The sequence below is a fragment of the Pipistrellus kuhlii genome, unplaced genomic scaffold (genome assembly GCF_014108245.1).
Source record: "Pipistrellus kuhlii isolate mPipKuh1 unplaced genomic scaffold, mPipKuh1.p scaffold_m20_p_3, whole genome shotgun sequence".
NCBI lineage: Eukaryota > Metazoa > Chordata > Mammalia > Chiroptera > Vespertilionidae > Pipistrellus > Pipistrellus kuhlii.
Window position 1 is genome coordinate 73,299,910 of NW_023425529.1, and position 27,231 is coordinate 73,327,140.

Below are 27,231 nucleotides of genomic sequence, written 5' to 3' on the forward strand. Positions count from 1 at the left end.
ACCACCATGGCTTTGTCTGGAAGGACGTCCAGAAGGTCTTCCACTCTAATTAGCATATTACCCTTTTATTAGTATAAATGTCATGGCATTGTCTATATTTTTTTAAGAGCCTTCCTAAAGTACCGTATTTTTCAGACCATAAGACGCACTTTTTTTCCCCCAGAAGTGGGGGGGAAAAGTCCCTGCGTCTTATGGTCCAAATATAGCCTACACATATACAATACTTTAAAAAAAAAGTTTTTTTACTTGCCCGGCTCTGTGTGGTCTCTGTGTGCTTGCCCAGCTCTAAAATGGTTCTAAATGCTGCTGTTTACTTTACAGGGTTGATTACATGTGTTTATGACTGTGATGTTGGGTTTTAATGCACATAAAATATTTTAGGACACTATTTGTTTCAGAATCTTTTTTTCTTCATTTCCCTTCTCTAAAAACTGGTGCGTCTTATGGTCCGGATGTGAATAGTTGTATTAAATTATTCATCATGAAAGTTAAAAATGACAATTATAGTAAAGGAGAGGGTTTTCTAAATGTAATTCAGGGCTTTATTGCCTGAAGGATAAACTACACTGACAGAATTTGACTAGTGACCTCAATGCTATATGCTAACCCCAAAATTAATATTTCACGCTTTCAAGAGCTAAAAAAAAAAAAAGTGATTGTTTTTTGATAGCATAAAGTATGCTGGGTTTTTTTTATTTTGGAGAGGAGCATGAAATAGTGAAAGTTGAACATATTTGTACTGACTTCCTAATTTCACCTTTTATCAGTTGTGTTTTGGGGGCAAATTGTTTTAACTCCCTGAGCTTCATGATTTTTTTTTCCAGCTGTAAAATGTTGATTAAGATATGCAATTTTTGGCTTTTTTGTGATGAGTAAAAGAAATGGAAAGCAGCTACATCTGTGCCTGAAATATAAAAGGTACTCCCTTTCTTTCTTCCTCTCCCTTCATAATGGGAGGGGGGAACACTTGTAATACCTTCAAGTCCCTTAATAGAATTTTTAAGATTATATTTTCTAAGATTTATTACTTAATTTTTTCACATGCATTATCTCTTTTATTTATTTATTTTACTTTTTAATTTTTTTAAATTCTTACCTGAGGACATTTTTTTGTTGACTTTTTTTTAGTAGAATGGAAGAGAATGAGACAGACAGAGACAGAGAGAAATATTGATGTGAGAGACACATTGATTGATTGCCTCCTGCATGCACCTGGACCGAGCCTTCAACCAAGGCATGTGCCCTTGACCCGAATTGAATCAGAGACACTTCAGTCCACAGGCTGACACTTTAACCACCGAGCCAAACAGGCCACGGTTGCATTAGCTCTTTTAATGTTTCTAATAACCTTATGCTGGGACAAAGCCTTTTGGTGGGTAAATAGTTCAAATTAATCACAAGTTCAGAGAAGTCAAATTAATCACACAATTACAAATTAACCAAGTCCACACAGCTACAAAGACAAACCCATATCTGTCTGATTTCAAAGCCATTCCCTACCCCCTAGGTCAGTGGTTTCCAAACCCAGGCCTGCACATCAATACTCAGTGATACAAAAATCTCTGTAAACAGTAGAAAATTTAGAAAAATTGATATAATCAGGGAGCTTTTCAAAAAGCAGGATATATGCATATTTTTTAATTCAGACGTTATGCCCTTTTTAAGGATAAAATGTTTATTCTTTTTATTTTAAAGTCGTAGTGAGCGGAGAAAGTAGATATTAGTTATTTTCATATAAAATTAAATGTTGTCAAAGCTACATGTCTCCATTCTTTAAAAATTTTACTGGACTATGAAAAGTAGAAGTGTAAAATATACGCTATAGCATGCTACTTTATTACTCTCACTGGTAATAAAAAAAAATGAAATTGCACTGAAAGAACATGAGACTTCCAAATAAAGTGGGCTCCAGGGAATGTAACAGGATGATGTGGGTAATCTCTATTCTTATCATATAGAGACTAAAAGCTCCAAAAAGGACATTTTAGAGTTTTTAATGGATTACAATGGTGGCAGTTTCAGCACAACTGTGAAGTTTGGCGGTGTCCAATTATCCCCTAGTAGCAAGCTATGTATTCTAGGATAGAAGAGACTCCAATAACTCACTGTGGCTGCCTCTCCAGGCCCCAGCCTGGCAGCCCCCGTGGAAGCACACCTAGCATGTGGCAGCAGTAGTCATATGATGCTCTACAGTGAAGAACCAGGGGTTTTCAGAATAATCCCACTGATGACATTTAGGTTAGTAGGACACTAACATTGTACTGTTCTGGTTTCTAGATTTTTTTCTGCATGTTAATTTATTTTTTAACATATTTTTATTGATTTCAGAGAGGAAGGGAGAGGGAGAGGGAGATAAAATAAAATAAAAATCAAAGATGAGAGAGAATCATTGATCGGCTGCCACACCCCCTATTGGGGATCAAGGCCAAAACCTGGACTCATGTGCCCTTGACTGGAATAAAATCTGGGACCCTTCAGTCCACAAGCTGACACTCTATCCACTGAGCCAAAAAGTTATAGCATCAGTTTATTTTTCATAAACTGAAATTCTCCTTTCTCATTCATTTTTGGCCACATCCTTGAAGTATCTGGCCGGGCAGTGAAATGTTGAAAGAATCTGAGATTTGGTAACCTTGTATTACTATATTCGTAAGATGCTGTCTTCCCATCTTCCCCAGAAACAAGGCAGGGTTGCCCTGAAACAATGCCTCTGTCATTCTCATTGCACTTGCATCCTACAACACAATTCACTTTTTTATTGTCTGTATTACCAGTGCCTACAAGGTACCTGGCACTCAGAAAGTGAAAGGATGAATGAATAAATTAACTAATTAATAGTGTTTCTATTACAGGTACATTGGGAGCAATTTTAGAGGCTTCTCTCTATAGAGAGATGAGGTCTAGTGATGCACTCCTGGATAGTCCCTCCAGACATTTCAACAGAACTGCAGAGCCCCTGAAACACCATCAGGATTTCAACATCCATTTTTAAAATTTAGTCTACATTTATAAAATTCAAGTGACCTTTTACTGATACATGATGCCACTGGTTTTATAATTATATAATCTTGCAATAAAAAGGAAGACTAAAGAAACATCTCATGCCCAGACCATGTGGCCCAGTTGGTTGAGCATTGTCCCAATGCACTAATCGGTCATCAGTTTCATTCCCACTTAGGGCACATGCCTGGATTACAGGCTTAATCCCCAGCAGGGGGCATGCAAGAGGCAGCCAATCAATGTTTCTCTCTCATATTAGTAGATGTTTCCATCTCTCTCTCTTCTTCTCTCTCTAAAATCAATAAAATGTATTTTTTTTAAAGAAATACCACATTTGACATACCTTTAAAAATAGGTCCTTCAGTAGGTTTCCTTGATGATGTAAAGAACTGAAGCATGCAACAGACTGGGTGTGGGGAAAGATTAACCAAGGAAATGTATATGCACATACGCATAGCCCTTGGACAGACAATAGTTTGGAGGGGAGGTCTAGTGAGGGGATGAGAGCGTGGTGGAAGGGGTCATTGGGAGGGGAAAAGAGGCATCTGAAATACTTGCAACAATTAAGATAATTTAAAAAAAAAAAGGAACCATGTGTAATCAAGATTATAATAAACTGACGCTAAATAAATTCACAATGCAGGATAAAATTCATGCCATTATTTTTGACAACTTCAAAGCAAACATAAAGATATCAGAGTAGTTGAGAGCCCATGTGGATATAGTATGTACTTTCAACAGAAATTTCCCCCCAGAGGAAATTATAAACAGAAAATCTAGGAATATTTGGGGTGTTCTTTGAAATAAAATTTAAATTAAAATGACATATAAAAATCCATGTAGGTTAAGTCAAAGCGAGTTTAATTGTGTTCTCATGATTAGAATAGCAGAAGTCCTGGGGACAAGGAAATAAGCTGCAATATACCAAAAGGCAGAATTTTAAACTATGATATGATAAATACCTCTAAAGCATGAAAAATTTTTGGTATCAATAAGACACTGCAGCTCTCTGACTGAAAAAGATATACTAGAAACACTTTTTTCAACTCAGCAGTGAATGGAATATGCTTAATAAAATATGTTTATGAGAACAATATCTCTACTAAGTGAAATACATAGATTTCTCAGTGCCTCAGGTCCTTTTATCTTTTTAATTAATTTTTTTATTGATTAAGGTATCACATATTTGTCCTCACCTCCCCATTCTAATCCCCCACCCCACACCCACTCATGCCTCCACCTCCCTATTGTCCTTGACCACTGGTTAGGCTCATATATGTGCACATAAGTCCTTAGGTTGATGTCTCCCTTTTATCCCCACCATCCCTTTGAGGTCCAAAGTCTGACCCAAGGCTCCTTATCTCTGGGTCTGTTCTTGTTCATCAGTCTATGTTGTTCACCATTTCCCCTAGATGAGTGAGATCATGTCCTACTGTAAACATACTTATAAGAATAAAAACTGAGACAAGCAATAATGGTTATGCTGAAAGGCATATGAATCAGTCTGTAATGAGCTTCTTTCTGGGCCACCAGTTCTTTTGAGACCCAATTTCAATGTCAAACAGTTCCTTATGTGTACATGTCAGCATTATAATATTTTCAAAAGTCTCCTAATATTTAAATAAAAAGGGTGGAAAGTAGAAGAATATCATGTAAGGAAAAATAGTCTGAAAGTAAATTATATCTAGAAAATTTGTACTTTAGAAAATTAACTGTAATGCTATCAGCAACACACCCATGAAAAACACACATGGTGTCAAAACAAACCAGAGGAGAATCATTTAAGCAAAAAATGAAAAAGGACCCCAAGTCACATTTATAGAAAATATTCCTTTATTAACTTTTGGTGGAGAATATGTTTGTATATTTTCAGAAAACAACTCCGAGACCATGTGGATTCCTGCAACAGAGAGGAATTGACAGGAGTGCCTTAGCCATGAAGACAGAAGAGAAACAGTTCGGTGATGGAAGACGCTGATAATGCCCTGTCATACTAGCAGTCAGCAGCTGAAGGATGCCCACGACCAAATCAGAGATGGTCGGACCTGCATTACCACCATTTGTCCTCTAACCAGATCTGAAATATCATGGCTGCCATGTACCCATAAGGAACTGTTTGACTTTGAAATTGGGACTCAAAAGAACTGTTGGCCCAGAAAGGAACTCACTACAGACTGATTCATTTGCCTCTCAGCATAACCATTATGGCTTGCCTCAGTTTCAGTTCTTATAAGGGTATTTCTTATATCACATGATCTAATGCATCTAGGGGAAATAATGAACGACATAAATTAATGAACAGAAACAGACCTGGAGACAGAGAAGCAGTGATCAAACTGTCAAACTTCAGAGGGAAGGTAGGGGAAGGTGGGGGTAAGGGGAAGAGATCAACCAAAGGACTTGTGTGCATGCTTATAAGCCTAACCAGTGGTCATGGACAACAAAGGGGGTGGGGGCATACATGGAGAAGGGTTTGGGATGGGAATTGGGGGGGGGGGGGGTGGACAATTATGTGATACCATAATCCATAAAGAAAATTTTTTTAAATAGAATTTTTTTATATAGACATATTCACTCACCAACCAGTTTATTTTCATTATCAGGACCTTCTATTTCAAAAACAGTTTCTAATGATTAAGGAATGTTAAAAACTTTAGTAATTTAAATCCTACACCAGCTAGGCAATATTTTTTTAAAATGTCCATTTCAGGCCTAGTAACTTATTTCAAATGAAAATGACTGTTGCACTCAGTAAAAACAACAAATAGATACCTCATGTTGTTTAAATTTCTCTTCCCACATTTTCTCTTCTTCAAGGAGTTCATCATTCATCTTGGCCTGTTCTTGCTGAACACATGTTAATATTAAAATATTATATTCAAATGTCAGAAAACATTGTTCATTATACATGATTCTCACAACATGTATTTGTAAATAATGGTTAAAACAACTCATTCAATAGTGCTCAATTATTAGTACTAGGATAACAACTTTAATCTCAACCTACAGTGTCATATAAATAACACCTAGGCCTCCCATTTTGAACACATAAAGATGTTTGTAACCTGGGAAAGTCATTTTATGTATGTGAGCATGTTTATTCATATATTAAAGAGCATCAGGTAGAAATAGTGTTGGACAATACCAAAGTGACAAATAGTGTTCATAAGATGGGCTTTGCATTGCAATATTTTTCTCTCCACACCATCCCACTTAATTCATATAGTAAATCAGTTCAGTGGCTAACATTTCTTTAAGGGGTAGAGAGAGAAAGAGAAATATTGATGTGAGAAACATTGATCAGTTGCCTACCATGTGGGCCTCAACCTAGGTATGTGCCCTGACTGGGAACTCAACCTGCAACATTTTTGGTGTGTAGGATGATACTCCAGCCAACCGAGTCATCTGGCTAGGGTGTGGTTTTCTTTTAATAACATTTTACTAGCACATATTTTGTGAAGGATCTGAAGAATAAACAAAAATAAACAAAATATAATTCCTTTTACTCTAAAAGTTAACCTTTAATATGGGAACATTCTCACAAATTCACATATTACTCCAAATTTAGCAGAATAAGTTTATTGAAAGAGAAGATCATATAGAATCATGGTAAGAATAGGTGTTATAACTGGTGGATTATGAATGGTTTCATGCAGAAGGTTGTATTTAAAATTAGTAGACTTTCAAGAGGTTGGACAGACACTTTAGGCATGCACTAAATGTTTTTGAACTAGAAAAAAAATGACAACAGCTCTGTGTTTAGGAAAATAATGATGTCACATTAGCTAGAGTTAGACACAGAAAACCCAGGAGACACCATATGATCAGCAAGATAGATATTAGCAAAGTCCATGTGAGAATTAATGAGGGCCTCTGGATAGCGTGGCAGGAGCAAGAACAGATACAAACATAATGTGAATATGAAATTGCCACAAATGGCCAACTCATTGGATATAAAGGTAATGGAAAATTTCTTTGAAAATTGTCTTATGTGAGTTATGGGAACTTTTTATGGGATTTAAGAATGTAAAAAAATATCCTCCCTACAGCACTATGGTGGATGAGTCTGTGGAAAATAAAAAAATAGGTAGATCAATTAGAGAACATAATACACATCCAAAGCTAGACATTAGCACACCCTGAACTATGGAGTAGCAGTAGATATTTGGATGAAAGGATAGACAATACAACTTTTTTTTTTTTTTAAGAAGAGGATAATAAAAGAGCGGGAAGAGTTTAAAAAGGTCCTCATCTTTTTACCTCCGGCTATGATGGCAGTGCAGTTCATCAAAATAAAGAACACCATGGGAGGAACATGATTCAGAAAGAAAGACAATGCACTCAGTTTTAGATACATTAAGTTCTAGGTGTGAAGTATCAGTAGGACAGTTATGTCATTAGTTTACTTTTGTTATAAATATAGATTTGGTTGTAAACAACTAAGGCTATGAATGAGATTAATAAGAAAAGAAGGACAAGGGAAAGGTGGCAGGGAAGGCTGGGCTGGGGTGCAGGGGCAGGCTGGGAGAGGACAATGGGGGCGGGCATATGTAATACTCTCAACAATAAAGAATTAAAAAACAAAGAAAGCCTTGGTAATATCATATTCAAGGAAAAAGAATAAAGAGACTTAAAATGGATATCAAGGAGGAAATTCCAAATGTATAAGGAAGAGAATCAAGACAGGGTGGTCCCACAGAAGTCATGGGAAAGAGAAATGGCCAACTATAAAATTTTTGCTGGCATAAAATATGATAGAGGCCAAAATAAAAACTGAAAATGAGCCTGTGAGTATGGTAACTTAGAAGTCATTGGTTAGTTTTGTCAAAAACAGCCTCACTCAGTGGGATGGTGATAACTAGTAGATTTACAATTCAACAAGACAAGGAAATGGATGCAGCAAAAATAACACACTTTTGAGAAGCTGGACTGTGGCCCGGCCTGTGTGGATCAGTTGGTTGAGTGTCATCCCATGTTCAATTCCCAGTCAGGACACAGGCCCAGGTTGCAATTTGGGGGGGGGGGAGGGGGCAGGGGAGGTTGAGTCAACCCATCACATAGATGTTTCTTTCCCTCCCTCCCTCCCTCTTCCTTCCTCTCTCTTAAAAAGCAATAAAAAACATCATATAACCGAAGCCGGTTTGGCTCAGTAGTAGAGCGTCAGTCTGCGGACTGAAAGGTCCCAGGTTCGATTCTGGTCAAGGGCATGTACATTGGTTGCGGGCACATCTCCGGTGGGGGGTGTGCAGGAGGCAGCTGGTTGATGTTTCTCTCTCATCAACATTTCTAGCTCTCTATCTCTCTCCCTTCCTCTCTGTGGAAAAATCAATAAAATATATTTTTTTTAAAGACGTCATATATATACATTTAAAGAAGCTAATTGTGATCAGTATAGCTAGAGAGCTTGATAAAATGAGATATTATAAACAAAGGCTTATAATATCTTATAAAATCTCATGGTTTTCCCTTTGTTTTGTTTCTAGGATGGGAGGAAACTGAACATGTTTATAAAGAATAAGAAAGGAGGAAGTTGAAAGGGGTGTTTTGAATATAACAAAAAGCAGGGGTAAACTGGAAAATGAAAAAGCAGAGGAGAAAAAGCTAACCTTTAGTAGAAGAGGAAACACTTGTTACTGAAATACTGATACAGAAGCAAAGGCAAAAGAAAAGGTGAGTAGAGATTGATATTAAATAGATATGCGATTAGAAAAAAGAAGCTTGTAATTAATGCAAACATGTTATGTGATCAGATGCTAATAATGAGAGAGCAATGGGGTGGAACTCATGGAAAGAGGTTTACAATAGCAGTTTTGAGGAGAAGAGGATACTAACAATGGTACAGAAAAGAACTACTAAAAGGAAGTAAATCACATATTTAAAACCCATCATAAAATTATGGAACGGCCCCACCAGAAATTTTAAGCCTCAAGGTATAACAAAGCACTTATTTAGGAATTCATATAACCTACTAATGTCATTTTAAAAATCATAATTTTATGATAGAAATAATCATATTTATCTGATTTGTGGAAAGAAAATATAACTAAAGGAAAGCTAAAAATTTAGAGTTTGTTAGAAATAAAAATCTGACCAAAGTGGTTTTAAAATATAACAATTACTTTAACTTATTTTCTATACTAGTGACCCAGTGCACAAAATCCATACACATTAAAAGGGGATTAATTAGAGGAAATATTTTAATATTGCTTTTACCCTTTCTCTATAATAGAAGTGTCAGAGATGAAAGAAAATTAGTAAAATGTATTGTATATGAAAGCTTTCCTCCTCTCAGAGTCTGGGGCTCACAATGGGACTCACATGCACCCCCCCCCACCACTGGGCTAAATCCAGCCCAGCCAGTCCTGCCCTTGTCAAGCCCTGCTGGGCAGGGGATGTAACCTCAGGTCCCCCATCAAGCCCCACTGGGCAGTGGCATGCATGTCCTGAGGCCCCTGTCAATCCCCACGTGGTGGGGGGGCGTGGCCTGAGGTCCCCCAGCCTGGCACTGGGGTGGGAGGAGCAGCCTGAGGTACCCTAGCCCAGCACCAGGACCGGAAGTGCACCTTGAGGTCCCCTGACAAGCCCCAGGGGGTGGGGGAGGGCGTCGCCTCAGGTCCCCTCATTAAGGCTCCTTATGGGAACTTGGCCTCAGCTGTGTGTGCAGCCATCTTCGTGATGGTCAGTTACCGTGTTCCCTCTTTATTAGATAGGACTAGAGGCCCGGTGCATGAAATTCATTCACAGGGGGTGAGAGGGGTGTCCCTCAACCCAGCTTGCATCCTCTCCAATCTGGGACCCCTTGAGGGTGAGATAGGGCCTAAACAGGCAGTCTGATATCCCTCTCACAATCCAGGACTGCTGGCTCACAACTGTTTACCTGCCTGCCTTCCTGATTACCCCTAACCACTTCAGCCTGCCAGCCTGATCACCCCCTAACCATTCCCATGCCAGCCTGTTTGCCCCCAATTTCCCTCCTCTGCCGGCCTGGTCACCCCTAACTGCCCTCCCCTGCAGGGTTGATCACCTCCAACTGCCCTCCCTTGCAGGCCTGGTGCCTCCCAACTGCCCTCCCCTGCTAGCCATCTTGTGTCCACATGGGAGCAGGATCTTTGACCACATGGGGGCAGCTATCTTGATCTTGTGTGTTGAAGTGATGGTCAATCTGCATATCACTCTTTTATTAGATAGGATAGAGGCCTGGTGCATGGGTGGGGGCCAGCTGGTTTTCCCTGTAGGGTGTCCCAGATCAGGGTGGGGGTTCCCTTGGGGCGTGGGGCAGCCGGGTTGAGGGGCCTGTGGTGGTTTACAGGCCAGCCATGCCCCCTGGCGACCCAAGCAGAGGTCCTGGTATCTGGAATTTATTTACCTTCTACAATTGAAACTTTGGAGCCTGGAGAGGAGCCAAGCCTCCTGCTCCATTCTTGGCTGCTGCCATTTCTATAATTGAAACTTTGTATCCTTGAGTGGAGGCCTGGGCCCCCCAGAGTGTATGGAAAGCTTTGCTTCCTCCGTTGTCTGTGAAACCCAAGCCTCCCTTCTGGTAGCCATCTTGGTTGTGTTAATTTGCATACTGCTCTGATTGTTTGGTGGGCGTGGTTGCTGGGTGTGGCTGGTTGATGTAGGGGAGTGGTGGTTAATTTGCATATTACTCTTTTATTAGGTAAGATAAGCAGAAAAATTAGTGTACTCAACATGGAAGGCTAGGATACCCTGAACTGCCTAGACAACCACATGGTAATGTCTATATTTGAAACATTCAAATCTAGCAATTTCTAGGTAACATGTAAATCAACTATAGTGATGTTAGGCAGAGAAGTCTGTCCAGCCTGATATCTAAAGATTCTAAGGATCATGAGAGCCCACAAGCAGGTCCTAAAAATCCACCAGTTTCTCAATATGCCACTACAGTGACCTCAGGGTGTAGATCTCCTGAGGTGGGATTGGAGAAAACTGAATTACAACACAAAAGTCTTCCATACCAAAAAAATGTCTAGTCCAAGGAATTATTGATAGTTCAATTATAGAGATGAAGTACAAACCATCATTTACTTGGTTGAACCTCTTCAACTGAATATGTTTTCTCTTAATTGCTATAGCAAGAGCACTGTATGATCAACAAAATTCTGTTATATTTTCCTATAATTAGAAGGGTATAAAAAAGCCACAGTTTGTGCTATAAATGTCATCCTTTTTCGGATTATCTATGAAACTTCAAAGACTTTAGTGGCTCCCATCATCCAAAGCAGTATTTGAAATTCCAATAAATTTCAATAAAAACTAATTAAGGAAACCATATTAAATATTATTAACCAGTTAATTGCCTTTATTATCAGGAGTAATAAAAGTAAATCCACACTATACTACAAAACTCTTCATAAGTAGCTGCTAGTTTAAAAAGAAATATGAAAAAAAATAAAAATAAATATTAAAAACAAAAACCTTTTGCATATTCTCTAATTTCTCCTTTTCAACTTCAAACTGTTTCATCCAGCAATGTCTCTTTTCTTCTTCTTCTTGAAAGTGCTTTTTTTCTCTATCCCTCTGAGCTTTGAGAGTTTCTTTCTATTGGTTTTCTAGTTCTGTTTATCTTGCCAAACTTCAAAAGATTGCTTACATCTTTCTTCCACTTCACAGTACCCAAAATTTATTTCACCATCATCTGCAGTCATAAAAAAAAAATGTTGTTTAAGATTAAAACTGTCAAAAGTGATCTATTGTGAAGTATAAAAGTAATTTTGAAAAGAAGAAATAATTTCAACATATTACCAAAAAAAAAGTGATAAAATAAAAATCCTATACAATAAAAGGCTAATACGCAAATCGACCAAATGGCAGAATGACTGGCCACTATGCAAGATCTGCCCCCTAGTGATCAGTGCACTCCCACAGGGGAAGCACCACTCAGCCAGAAGCCAGGCTCATGGCTGGCGAGGGCAGTGGTGGTGGCAGAATCCTCTCCTGCCTCTGCAGCAGCGCTAACGATGTCTGACTACCAGCTACGTCCACTTCCATGAGAAGCTGCCTAAGTCATCAGTCAGACATCCCCCGAGAGCTCCCGGACTGCAAGAGGATGCAGGCCCAGTTGGGGCAATCCCCTGAGTGCAGGAATTTCATACGCTGGGCCTCTAGTAAAAAAAAACATAGTCTTAAATTTATATGGAAATTCTACTGCGGTCAACAGAGAAAACACATAACTTGCTTTAAACTACTCAACTAAACTTAATCTAAAATTACAGAGTGTGTGTGCTCCTGGGTAGTTATTATATTCTGAAGAAATTCAAGGGTAGGTATGTTAATTGCAGTCAGCTATATATGTAGAAAAATTACAAACATATTTCAATCTAGGTACTTTAGGAAGCATAAACAAAACTATTAGAGTATGTAATTAAATAAGCACAACATTATATATGATTTTATTTTCCTAACTGTCAAGAGAAAAAAGTATATTTCCTAAGATAACTATAATCAGATAAAAATTATCAAAAATATTATTGAGTTTTGTCCACCTAGCAAAATATGTTCATCCACATGTTCATAAGCACCAGGCTCTGGAACAGAATTAGGATGGTCACGGTGGGTTTTACTTCTCAGAAATTCTTCTTTTTCTATTTCAGATAATATCTAAGAGGTTAAAAGAATACCAGTGATTAAAGAGAACCAAAATAGAGCATCAAGCTATCAGTTTGATAATATAGAAAATATGTCTATTACACATAGCTACAACTCTTTTTTCAAACTTTATTTTTGAAAGTATTACAAATATCCCCTTTCCCTCCCCTCCCCTGCCCACTGAAGCCCTTCATCCAACTCCTGCCCCCTCCCCAGACTGTCCCCACAGTATTTTTTGCCCATCGGCTATGCATATATACATATTTACCTCTTGTAAATTATGCTGCTATGAACATAAGAGTGCATATATTCTTTCTGATTGGTATTTTGGGATTCTTAGAATATATTTTTAAAAATGGGATCACTGGATCAAATGAGAGTTCCATTTTTAATTTTTTGAGGAAAATCCTCACTGTTTTCCACAGTGGCTGCACCAGTCTGCATTCCCACTAGCAGGGAATTAGGGTTCCCTTTTCTCCTCATCCTCACCAGCACTTATTGTTTGTTGATTTATTGCTATAACTTTATTTACTTCAAACCCTTCTCCAATGCATTTCTAAAGCACATTCATAATCATTATCTTCATGGTGAATAATAATGTTTTGCCCATGCAAGCTCACTCTATTTTAAGCTTATGGTTTTTAGAACTCTAGTCACTCTATAATATTAATCCACAGCAATTTCCTAAACTGCTTGATAATAATTTTAAAATATTTTTACTAATATTTGTTTACCTCCTAATACATTTCTATCTTTCTTATCCGAAGTATTTTTCACATATACAAATTTCTGATCTATTAAATATGTTTAAAAACTAGGACTATTACCTACTTTAATATGAATTATATATGATGTAATCCTGATAAATACTTTTCTATATTTAGATTCCATCAGACTCTAGATGGAAAAAAATATTATCTATTCCAATGAAATACCAGTATAATTCTAAGTTAATATTTCAAGCTTTAGTGTTATCAAAACAGCAAGTAAGAAAATACATATAATTTTCATATTATTTTAAACATTTTCTGGAGAATAGAGTCAGATAAAATGAGAGTTAAAAAATGAAGCCAAGATATTGAAACTGTAGAATAGATTTGTGGGAGTTTTAACCCAAAATGCTAACTCTCCTTTACTCTTATATTTTATGAGTATTCAATTATATCTTTAAAGAAAAACTAACATAAGATGTTCTCAGTTGAAATTTTCTATACAGTATTTAAAATCTCTGCTGGAATACGTTATATTCCTAAGCAAGTCAATAAACACTAGTATATGTTCATTTTTGGGGTCAGAGTTTTGGGAGGGGGGGAAATCAATATCATTCTACTCTTTAATCTACATACACATAAAATTCCCAAGTAGTGATGTTTCATTTTTCCCCAAATTTCTATATCTTATATTTTTATATATTGAAATTTGAGTTGTTTTATTTTATATGCCAAGGAAAATATAAACTAAAAATGATTTGCTTGAATACTACTTAATTTTTAAATCAGTGAAACCAGTGAATATCATCTGATGTAAGAGGGAAGGTAATAATGAATAATTTTAGTTAAATGTTGAGCATATACCTTCACTAATTGATCTGAGTTTTCTTCATGTTCAGTGGATAATTCTACCCTTAAGCGCATATAATTATTAGAAACTGCTCCATAAGTGTAGCCTAGAGAAAGAAAAAAAATATTATAACTTTAAATATTAGAGTAAGGAACAAAATATTAAAATTTCAAACCTTCCAACATTCTTTTAATCCCAAATTCTATCATAGCATATTATTGATCAGTAAGTCAAAACCACAGAAAAGCAAAAAGAATAAAGAACAGAAGAAATCTGTAATTTTTACTCTAACATGTAAGAAATTTTTATATCACTAATTTGGTATCCTCTTTTATATTCTGACTAAAGTTTATTCTCTACATACACATAATAAGGTTTTGTTTGATATTGTAATATCCTGATTAGAAATCAAGAAAAGTTTAACTTTACCTGCTACAACTAGCAATATAATTTTACACAAGATATTGCAATCACTTTAATAAAACTACTAGTTTGAAAGATTATAATTACTAACATGCAAATGAAGTAAACTTTCTTGAGTTTGTGAGTTTTTGTTTTATTTTATCAAGTCTTTGTATTATCTGTGTAAATGTAGTTATGTTTCTTTTCCTTATCCATTTAATGTGTTAGATCATGGTAACATTTCCTAACAGTAAACTATTTATTAAGTTAATCATTTTGTTGGTTAACTTTCCATTCACAACTATTTTGTTAGATACAGATTTTCGTCTTCAACAACTATGCACAATCTTCTGGCATGCTTTTCTGAGTGAGGGGCTGTAGAGCAAAAAGTAACATTCTCCAGATCCCCTTTACACTAGGTTTCTAAAGGTGACTTACGTTCTATCAATTGATATATCTGTGTAATTATTTATTTTTACAAAATATTATGTGTGAAGAGAAGCAGGAAGCCATATTTTAACTTTTTTTTTTTGGCCCAACCATGATAGATAGAGAGAGCTTTGGTTTGGAGACAGGAGTGCATAGTAGATAATAAATGTCTCTGACTTCTTTAATTATATCAGATAGCAAGCTCCTGCAGCAGACAGGTTCTGTAGTGTATGTGTGCGTGTGTATTTTGTACATGTTGGATACTCAGTCTACAATCTGTTTCTTAAGTTCTGTTAGCAATCTGTTACTTACTGTCGTAACAAATCTCCAAAGATTCTTCTCCCACATTCCTTGGTATGCACATTCTGCATAGATCCTCTTGCACAGAAGCTAGACTAACCCTGTGTAACCATCAGGACTGGTAGGAATGATGTTGCATCATCTGAGAACAGGTCATAATGAAACCTTAAAAGGTCCCACCTTAGTCTCTTGGTATTTTGTTCGTGATATGGTACTTCTCACCCACCATGCAGCTAGCATGCAGCCCATAGGGACAAATCACATGCAGGTGCCTCCTGCTGATAGAACCAAATGAACACGCAGCTAATAATGAGCATAAATTGCCAGACATTTGAGTGAGCCATCTTACAATTAGAATCCAGTAAAGATTTCAGGTGACTGCAGCCTTACTCAACATCTGATGCCAAATGCATATGATACCAAAGCAGGAACTGCTTGGCTTACCCCAGTCAACCTACAGAATCATAAAAGATAATAACAAATTGTTATTTTAAATCACCAAGTTTGTTTTGCAGTAATAACCAGAACATTTATTCTAACCCATAAAAACAAACACATAAACAAATACCCTCAATGGCTTCTGATGTCTACAACTGGGAGCCCTAATCAATACATTTATATTCATAAATTGAGTTAGACTCTGGCTTCTACTGTCTGTGTTATGACTATACAATTGTATTTTTAAAATATGTACCTTTTTATAACTAAATTAGTATATAGCCTACCGATTTTTGCTCCTGGATGATTTGTAATAATTCTATTGCAAAATTATTTCCAGTTTCTAAAGACATCTGAAAAGAAATATATGTCCACCATCTTGCCAGATTATTGATGTAAAAATATTTCTATTTTTTGTCAATAAATATTGATAATTTTGATTTTCTTGGAAAATTATTCATTAAAACTATTAAACCTATTTGACTACAACTGTATAGGAGATCCTCTCATAATTTTCTAAACCACTGCCATAATTGTAGTTACATAAACTTTCATATAACTAATCTAAACCAATAAAAGAGAAACATGCAAATTAACCATCACTCCACTATGCCCACCAGGCAATCAGGAGGGAATATGCACATTAGGAGGAGAAACATGGCGGCTGCCCAGCTGCTCCAGGCTTCGAGTGCCCATTGAGGCAGGACGCCTGCTATGAGAGGGAGGGCAGGGGGTGAAGAGATCTTCAGGAGCAGCTGGCCACAGTGAAGACGAAGACTGCAGACTCCTCTGCAGTGAAGACGAAGATGGCAGACTCCAGTCAGGGTCTACAACAAAGACGAAGACAGCAGACTTTAGCCGGAGCCTGCAGCAAAGACAAAAAAAGGCAGACTCTGGCTGGAGTCTGCAGCAAAGGCAGCAGACTCCAGCTAGAGTGAAGGCTTGGGTCCCAGGTGCCAGAGTAAAACCAGTACTGGAAGCCAAGGGAAGGAAGGCCTATTGCACACATCTCTTCATGCCATGGGCCTCTAGTTTTCTATAATTGTTACCTCTGGCTTTTTTCATAATTAAGCTATATAATTGGGAATATACTTTTATTTTCATTGTATAAACCTTAGTAAAAATAAATTATCACACCATTAAAATCTCTAATACCTCAACTATAAATAATCACTGCCAAAATTTGAAGCATCTGTAGTATATAACAAATCTTTACATATCCATTCATTTATCAATAGATGCTCAGGACAAAAATCTTGGAGCCATTTTTTTCTCTTTCTTTGACACCAATCCATCAATACATCTTTTTGGTTCTTCTACCATAAAAATGGTTTCTAGAGTATGACCGTTTTCATCATTTCTACTCAAACTAGAGGCCCGGCACACCACATCCGTACACTGGAGGGCAGTAGTCCCTCAGCCTGGCTGGTGCCTTCTCACACTCTAGGACTCCACAGGGGATGTAAGCCTGCCAGCTTAGGCCCAAGCCCTAAGCCGGCAGTCAGACATCCCTCTCACAGTCCAGGGCTCTCGCAGTCCGGGACCCATCGCTCCTTATTGTCCACTTGCTGCGGAGGAGGGAGGGGCTCCCACCACCACCACTGCACTTGCCACCAATGAGCCTGGATTCTGGCTGAGTGGAGCACACTGACCACCAGGGGGAGCTCCTGTGTGAGCGTCTTCCCCTGATCAGTGCATGCCATAGTAGCTGGTTGTTCCACTGTTTGGTCAATTTGCATATTAGCCTCTTATTATATAGGACTAAAAGCCCGGTGCATGAAAATTCTTGCACTGCGGGAGTGAGGGGTCCCTCAGCCTGGCCCGTGCCCTTTCACAGCCCAAGAGTCCTCAGGGATGTCCTACTGACATCTGTGGGAGGTGACCAGACTGGTCCATCAGGGGATGGTGCCGCCCCTTCACCCCATCGCCCCCTGTGGCTGCTGAATGCCGCCCCCTCCAGCATCACCCTTCCCTCCCTCTGCCCACTGGCACATGCTTTGGCTGGCCTGGCAGCACATGCATGCCGGCCCCTGCCTACTGGTCATTCTGCTGTTCAGTCAATTTGCACATTACACTTTTATTATGTAGGATAACTCTCATCTCTAACTATTGTCATAATCCACCATGATTTATAAGAGCCCTATATGATCAGACCCTAGTATTATTCTTAGATATAATCACAAAGGCTTACTGTTCTCCAAATATATTAAGCCCACTCAATGTGTCTAGGCATTTACAATTCCTTCTTTCTAGAACATCAGCTCTCTAGATATCCTCATGGTTCATCATCTCATTCATTATCACATTCATGTGGCTTACCTTCTCAGTCATTGCTTAAATAGCAGCTCCCCCTAGGGGCCTTCCCTAACTACCCTATCTAAAATAGCAACCTCCAAACTCCATCCCTTTATTTTGAATTTGTTTTTCTTTCATAGCATTTATCTGTACCAGAACATTACATATTTATTTATTTGTTTATTACCTGTCTGTCCACACTGGAACATTAGAAAAGTAGAGTAGAAGCTTTGCCTATTCTGTTCTCTGCTGTATTCTCAGTGGCTACAAGAGATATTTTCACACAGTAATATTTGTTGATGAGTATCTGAGAATATTCACATTATGACTTATGCTATTATTTGCACAAATTACATTAAATTTTATAACAATTTAAATAATATATCATAAATATTAATGTCATTAAATATTTGTCTAATACCTTTTTAATGGGTATATTATTGAACACACCAACCTCCTGTTGAACATTTAGATGGTTGCAATTTTTCATTATAAATGAAGCCATAATTAATTCCAATGAAATCTTTTGTTATTTAATTATTCTTAGAACTAGAGGCTACAAGCAAAATTTGTGCGTGAGGCTGAGGGAGAAGGGGGAGTGTCCCTCAGCCCAGCTTGCACCCTCTCCAATCTGCACCACCCCCTTGAGGGATGTCTGACTGTCCCACTGGGATCGGGTCTCAAAGGGCAGTCTGACACCCCTCTCACAATCCAGGACTGCTGGCTCACAACTGCTCACCTGCCTGCCTTCCTGATTGCCCCTAACCACTTCAGCCTACCAGCCTGATCACACCCTAACCATTCCCATGCCAGCCTGATTGATGTCTAACTGCTCCCCTGCCAGCCTGTTTGCCCCCAACTTCCCTCCTCTGCTGCCCTGGTCACCCCTAACTGCCCTCCCCTGTAGGGTTGATCACCTCCAACTGCCCACCCTTGCAGACCTGGCCCCTCTCAACTGCCCTCCCTTGCAGGCATAGTGCCTCCCAACTGCCCTCCCCTGCTGGCCATCTTGTGGTGGCCATCTTGTATCCACATAGGGACAGGATCTTTGACCACATGGGCAGTTGGAGTGATGGTCAATCTGCATATTACTCTTTTATTAGAATAGAGGCCTGGTGCACAGGTGGGGGCCAGCTGGTTTGCCCTGAATGGTGTCCTGGATCAGGGTGGGAGTTCCCTTGGGGCATGGGGCAGCCTGGGCTAGGGGTCTGTAGTGATTTGCAGACCAGCCATACCCCTGGCGATCCAAGTGAAGGCCCTGGTATCTGAGATTTATTTACCTTCTACAATTGAAATTTTGTAGCCTGGAGGGTAGCCAAGCCTCCTGTTCACTCCATGGCCAGGAGCTATTTCTGTTTGGATTTGTTTACCTTCTATAATTGAAACTTTGTAGCCTTGAGTGCAGGCTTAGGCTGGCAAGGGCAGGCAGAAAGCTTGGCTTCTTCCATTGCCTGGGAAACCAAAGCCTCCTTCCTGCTCTCTGTGGCTGTAGTCATCTTGGTTGGGTTTATTTGCATACTCTCTCTGATTGACTGGTGAGCGTGGCTGGTGGGCATGGCTGGTGGGTGTGGTGGAGTGATGGTTAATTTGTATATTACTCTTTTATTAGATAGAATAATTCCCAGGAGTAAATTTGATCAATTGAAGAAAATAAACATTATTAGGCTTTTTATATAAATTATATTTTTCTCCAAAAAGATATATAAACTGATACTTTTAAAATAGTCCCATGATTAGTTTTCTTTATTATTTTTTATTAGTTTTCTTTAATGTAAAGTAATAGAATGTCTGGTTTTAATTAAGGCTGGTTAAACAAATATTGGTGATTAGTATTTATTGGAGATAATAAGGAAGGTTAGTAAGAAAAACAAATGAACTAAATTGAACAGTCCAATATACTATATATATTATATTAGAGACTAAATATATGCATGAAAGAAGAGAAACATATTTTAAACAGCTTAATTTTCTACATTTTAGGTTAATTATTCTCACAAAAAAATGTATCTTTCAAGCAGATAAAAACTGTACTTACTTAAAACATCAGTATCTTCTAAGTCCCGAAGAATGAGCTCTTCAGCAGTTTTACTCTTTTTCTTTATGATGTTAATACAGTGAAGAACTGACTCCGGTAATTCAACTAAGTCCTGAAAATTTCAATAATGAAAGTATAAACTTTTTCATTAACACTATGTATCAAATATCCCCTCATTCATTCCACATCAAAAATGTGAGAAAATGCATAGATGAGGTAAAAGGCTATAAAGAGCATAATTCATCTCACACCTGTCAGAATAGCTATCATCAATAAATCAACAAATGACAAGTGCTGGTGAGGATGTGGAGGAAAGGAAACCATTGTGCACTGGTGGTGGGCATGCAGACTGGTGCAGCCATTGTGGACGACAGTATGGAGTTTCCTCAAAAAATTAAAAATGGTACTGCTTTTTGACCCAGTGATCCCACTTCTGGGAATATATCCTAAGAATCCCAAAACACCAATCAGAAAGGATATATGCATCCCTGTTTATAGCAGCATGATTTACAATGGCCAAGATGAGCAGATAAAAATCTGTGGTACCTTTACACAATGAAATACTATATCGCTCTAAAAAAGGAGGAACTTTTACCCTTTGAGACAGAATGGATGGACCTGGAGAGTATTATGCTAAGCAACATAATCCAGTCAGAGAAAGACAAATGCCATGTTACCTTACTAATATGTGGAATCTAATGAATAAAATAAACTGATGTACAAATGGAACCAGAAGCTTGGATGTGTGGGACAGACTGGATGGTGTCCATGGGGAGAGGAGGAGGGTGACTGGATAAATAAGGTGAAAGCTTTCGCTGAAGAACATGTGTGCTTACCCTGTGGACACTGACAATATTGTGGTGAAGCCCAAGGGAGCAGGAAACAGAGGAGAGGGGAGAGAGAAGAGGAACACCTGCAAACATTAAAATGTTTTAATAAAATAAAAATAAAAACTGCAAAAAAAGGGAATATTTCAAACAAATATATATGGTAAAAATTTGCTTTTCATTTTCAGATGTTATGAATTATATCTATGATTCTGTTGAATTTCAAAATCACATGAAAAATATCAGGATATTTAGTTTCACTCAAATTAAGTGTGGTTAAAAAGACATACTAATGTAAAAATATTAAATTTTCTCAAATATTATATGTATAGGTATTGAAATCCTAATTAAAACTGAGAATATAGTTATTTTTTGAAGCTTGGCAAGAGAGTTTTGTGTTGTTGTTTTTTTAAACTTAGTTGAGAAGATTTTGAAATTGCAAAACAGAAAATTGGACTCATTTAAAATTGAAAAATATAAAACTAATACAGAAAACATTAAGATTAATGGAAAATATAAGATAATCTTGGATAGATCATATGTAAAACACCAAATGTATAAAAAGATAAAATAAATCAATTAAGAAAAGTTGGATTATTCAACAAGTGACACTAGAAACATTAGATAAGTATGTTCAAGGTAATTTCAAATTAGATCTTCATCTTGTAACATAAATTTCCATTGGGTTAAGAGTTTTGAGGTAAGAAAAGGAATCATAAACAGATTTTTAAAGCATATAAACATTGGAAGAAATATACAAGTGAAAAGATAGCATGTTTGATTTTTTTAAAAAAGCATTACCCTTATAGATCTTTTCACATAAAGTTTGCTTCCATCCATACATATTCATATTAGAACGTTCACGATTAATGTTAAAAAGCAGGATACAAATATCTATAATAATTAAAGCGTAATATTCTAATTAGATTGGACATCCTTCCAGGATGATGCTGGGATTGCAGCTGCCACTGCTGCGAGGGAGGGATCCAGGCAGCTGGCTGGGAAGGCGTATTCTTGCACGAATTTCATGCATCAGGCTTCTAGTATATACATAACATGGTATAATCCCAATTTTACCCAAAAAATACACATAAGAATGTGGATGAGTTTTATCTTCAATAACCTTTTATCTTTAATAAGGTGATTTTTGTCTTCAATAAACTTTTATATTTAAATATCTATCAATTTACACTGTTTAAAGATGATCCTAAGGTTAAACATGAGATAAAGACACAAAACACATTGAGAAAGTAAAATATCTCCTGAAAAGTTTCCTCCAATTAAAGGGCTCAAAAGTCCAAAACTTAACACTTACAGCATCACTCTCATCACTCTGAGTTTCTGAGATTGAATCAGTATCTACATCATCTTTTTCCAAAGAAGAAATGCTGATTTTGTCCAATTCAGTTTCTATTTCTTCATTGATCTTTGTATCATCAGCATCTTCCATCATCCTTTACAATAAATCACAGAACTAATCAAAGAAAATTAAAGAGGCTAATATGCTAATACAAATTGTGGGTTATTTAATGTGTCATAATAATCCAACATTGTTCTATATACACATTTTAGCTTAACAAATGTTTATCACACCTGATCATGTCTGAACCATATATTTAAGAACAATGTTTGACTACAAAATGGTAGTCAAACCTTTCCCTAGACTTTTAATTCTCTAAGGAAAAAATTACATGGAATAAGCTGGCTTGCCTTCCTGAACAAAGAAACTTCACAAAAAAACTCATCAAAATAGAAATGATTAATGGAAAAATGCATATGATCATCTTGAATGTTCAGAGATTAAAATACAGAGAACAACCTAAGTCTATATATGGGGAAAATATAAGGTTAGTTTCTATTCATCAACTCACGAGTTGTTCATTTTAGCAGAGAGTGCCGTGTTTTTGTAACAATACATGTAATATTGTATAATTATGGCATGTAAAATCAAAATTTATTTCAGTTAAATCTTTTTTTAATATATTTTATTGATTTCAGAGAGGAAGGGAGAGGGAGAAAGAGTTAGAAAAATCAATGATGAAAGGAAATCACTAACTGGCTGCCTCCTGCCTGCTCCCGACTGGGGATTGACTCATGTGCCCTGACCTGGAATCAAACCATGATCTCCTGGTTCATAGGTCAATGCTCAATCACTGAACCATGCCAGATGGGCTATTTAAATCTTTAATATTTATAATATATATGCATTAATCAGTATATTTCAATATAACTTCATGTCATCATCATCATCACTATCATTAGCTTCCAAGTATTAAGTAGCTGTGACAAGGCAGGCACTAGAAGACATTTGTAAAATGGGTAATCTTCAGAGTAACTTAAAAGGTTAAAGGTCATGAGAGTCATTGTATAGATGAGAACACTCAGGTTTGAAGAGGTTACTTAACTGTCCATAGCCATTACATTAATAAGTAATGGGGGCAGGATCATAATTCAGACATCCTGAATTCAAATCCTGTTCTTCACTACCAAATGGTCCCCAAACTCAAGCTATTCATCTGCCCAGCAATCCTTCTGAACATCTCCTTTTCTAATAATCTTCAAATTGTTTATCATAACCCATTAGCAGATCAAAAAGTTAATTTAGTGCCTCTTGATTATCAAGTATTAATGACAGGATAGGATAGAAAATACTAAAATAGGCCAGAAAAAAGAAAAAAAACTATAATTACACTATATATGCTAAAGATTTGTTTAAAAACAAACATGTTTCTAAAGTATGTATGTGTGCTTGAATTACAATGTAACCTTTTTTTTGTTGTTTTATTGTGGCTCTTGGTAAAAATAATTTTGAAAATAACTGTACCAGTCAGCTATTATTTTATTTTAGAGACTATTCCAAACTTTCATTCTTTCCTCAAGTCCCTGGCCTTTCGACCTCTGAACTCTATCTTCTTGGATTTGCCTGCCTCCCTCTCTCCCTCTTTTCCCTTCCCTCCCTTCCTCTTTTTTTTTTTTTTTTTTTTTTTTTTGTCTTATTTTACTCATCCATCTCAAAATCAACTTTTTTGGTGGATTCAAGATGGAATTATGCTGAGAAACCAAAGCATGAGATACTTTAGGATTCCATTTCTATAACATTTTTACATGCCACAATTTTATAAATGGAGAACATATAAGTGGTTGATAAGAGTTGGGAGCTGATTGTGTTGGAAGAAGATGGTTATGATGATAAAAAGCCAACATGAGAGATCCTTATAATGTTGGAACTGTTCAGTATCTTGATGGTGGTAGTATAATCTATTCAGATAATAAAAATTATATAGGACATATATACATACAAATAAGTACAAATAAAGCAGATTGCATCAATATAAATATCCTGGTCATGATATTATAATATAGTTTACAAAATATTATCACTGAGAGACAGTGGACAGTGTATACAAGGCTACCTTTGTGTACAAGTATTATTTTTTAAGGCTGCATGTGAATCTACAATTACACCACTAACGTGTATAGATATCCTACGTACTCAACAGGAAAACAGATAAATAAAATATAATGCAGCCAAGGAATAGAATACTATACTAGTTTTTCAATAAAAATAAGCACACTTACTATCCTCCTCAGGAAATATAGCCACAGAGAAATAATTTAAAAATGGCAGGTATCAGAGAGAGAGGCAGAGTAATATCACTCTTATGTAACCACACACACCTTTTATTTTTAGACAGAAACATGCTGGGAGGCAGTGAGGAACTTTTGATTGTCATTTCATACCTTTATGTTGAGTGATTTTTAAAATAATAAATATGCAGTACTTTCATAATTTTAAAAACTAGTTTAAAAATACTCAGTTCATCCACAACCTTTCTCACCAAAAGGAGAACAAAACACCATCACTGGTGCAAAATGTGATTCTGTAATCAAACCAACTTAAAGTGCAATTCAAAGGTTAGGTGAAACTTTTTTTTTTTTTAAACGTGCTATAAAGCAGAATACACAGGTATACAAAACTTTATGTAGAAAGAAAGACAGGAGACTCGGGGAAAGGTAAGAGTCACTTCCACTATATGTCCCTCTGTGCTCCTCGGCTGATCTTTAGATCAGCTCTGTCCAATTACATAATCGAGCACATTTGTAATCTTAAATTTTCTAGTTAGTAGCAACGTTTTAAGAAATAAAGAGAAACAGGTGAAATTAACTTCAATAATATATTTTATGTAACTTATTTTATCCAAAATAGTATTTCAACATGTAATCAGTTAAAAACCGTTATGAAGTTCAACCTAAAAAGGCTACATTCTTGTTTGCCAACTAAGTAGTCAACATCTGATGTACATTTTACACCTACAGCACATTTCAACGCGGACTGGCTGCATTTCAAACCCTCAACCGCTTCCTTTAGCTGGCAGGTGAGTGCAGCCCTAGGCTGATTATGACGTGGTGACAGCAAACATTTGAAGTTTATATTGAATCACTTAGAATTGGCTAAAGCCGCTAAACATGGTAAATCTTAAGTAACTCTACCTTTCAACCATAGTTCAACTATAATAAAGGGGGAACGAAATCTACTTTTAAAAAGTAACCAAATTTATGTATAAAAAATAGACTAAGAGAAAGAATAGAGAAGAAGGGAGTGCGGAAGGCAGTGCACCTTCATTGAGGGAAGGTTAGTCAGAGCAGATCAAGTTTGACTAAGCCACCAAAATGCCCCGAAGTGAGGGAGCCTGGAGCCTGGAGCCTGGAGCCTTGCGCAGCGGCCCGCGGCCCCTGGACCCAGAGGCTCCGGCTCCTCTGCGCTCCCGCGGCGCTGCCTCCTTCCCACCACGACCCGACCTTGGGGACCCAGCCTTGGCGGGGGCGACCTCGCAGGGGAGGTCGCCTTTTGGGGGGCCCCGGGTGAGTGACCCCAGCTAACCCACCAGCAGCTAAATCCCTCCACCTAAGTGGAAGAGAAACTAAACAAACTGTAACCATGGGAACAGCCAATCCCCAGTCAGGCGGGCCGAGTATTGTACGGGTGCTCCAGCAGGACAAACTACCTCCTTCTGTAATTGGCATGAAGGCTGCATCTTAGGGGCTGGATGGGGAACTTAAGTAGATGTTAATATTTAAGTCATTTTGGAAAGTAGTTAACAAAGAACTTTAAATTGTTTCTGATCTACCTATACTTATTACTTGTATATAGTCAATACTAAATTGCCTTTGTTCATTCCACAAAAACTTAATCCTGAATAGTAATTTATGGGGTCGGAAATATGAAAGGGAAGCCAATAAATTGTTTGCCTTCCATGACAGCAGTTTCTTTAAAAAAAAAAAAAAAAGTAAATTATCACTCATTGTCTATCAAAAATCCTCTAAATGAATGAGTTAGTGGAGTGAGAAATTAAGAAACTTATTTTCTAATTGTTTTACTGTAAAATATTGACGTGACTCTCACTGTTTTAATATTAAATTTTAATTTTATGTATAAATCATGTGATTTAACTTTTACTTAAAATTAATCAAAGATTTTTGTGTGGAACAAATATATAGAATACAAATGTGAAAGTTAATTTTAGTTAGTAACAGGAATTTCTAATTTTTATTGTTTGTAAGTTTGCAAACAAAGAATTAAATTCCAAGAGGAAGTGGCTATGCATAATTGCAAAAGATATCTGACATACAGTAAGCTAAGGGCAAACATTTAATTGAGCCTTTGAAAGAAAATAGACTCTATTGCTTGGTAACAATACTATAATAAACTTGTATTGCATCAACTTAAGAATTTATAACATAAAGTGAGAAATCACTAGACTTTTGATATTAAAAAACATGTTAATGCCTCATTCAAGAAAGATGATTTTCAAAACTAAACTATTCCTGGTTTTAGATCTAATCAAGTTTAATATTTTCATTATCAAAGTTCATGATAAATGCTCCTCCCCTTTTTTTTTTAGTTTAGTTTTGTGGCTGATTTATAGACTATTCAAACTCTTCACTTATAATGGCCAGATTAGCATATGATGTTGAAATTCACATGTAACAATTTTAAGCTTAATTTTATTTATAATTAGGAAAGTAGGTGTTTTCATATATATATATTTATAAACTATTAGTAATCAATTAATTTCTAAAACTAATTTTAAATAGCTAATTTAGTAATCAGCTAACTTGAAGATGATGTATAGATTGCTTTCCTTCATAAATCTTACCTTGCCAAAGGAATGGGCCCATTACGAGGGCAGACTCTCATCTTGACCTCCAGGGGGCGCCACGCAGTCTTCCCCAGTCATGAGGCATGGTTAATGCCCAAAAACAAAATAAATAAAAATTAAAATAAAATAAAAAAACTAAAACTAACAGAAAACCAAAACATAAAAACAAAATTAA

The 27,231-nt window shown here is 36.9% G+C and overlaps 1 protein-coding gene across 1 annotated transcript in view; it reads right to left on the bottom strand.

Annotated features, from left to right (window-relative positions):
- Positions 1-11,090: 11,090 nt before the first annotated feature.
- LOC118729541 (leucine-rich repeat and IQ domain-containing protein 1-like) overlaps positions 11,091-27,231 on the bottom strand; it is a 25,987-nt gene continuing 9,846 nt past the window's right edge. The window contains exons 4-6 of the mRNA XM_045588311.1: positions 14,184-14,275; positions 12,507-12,621; positions 11,091-11,659 (exon numbers count right to left, since the gene is read on the bottom strand). Of these exons, the coding sequence (XP_045444267.1) occupies positions 11,574-11,659; positions 12,507-12,621; positions 14,184-14,275 (293 nt within the window). The 3' untranslated portion in view covers positions 11,091-11,573. The remainder of the gene's footprint in view (positions 11,660-12,506; positions 12,622-14,183; positions 14,276-27,231) is intronic.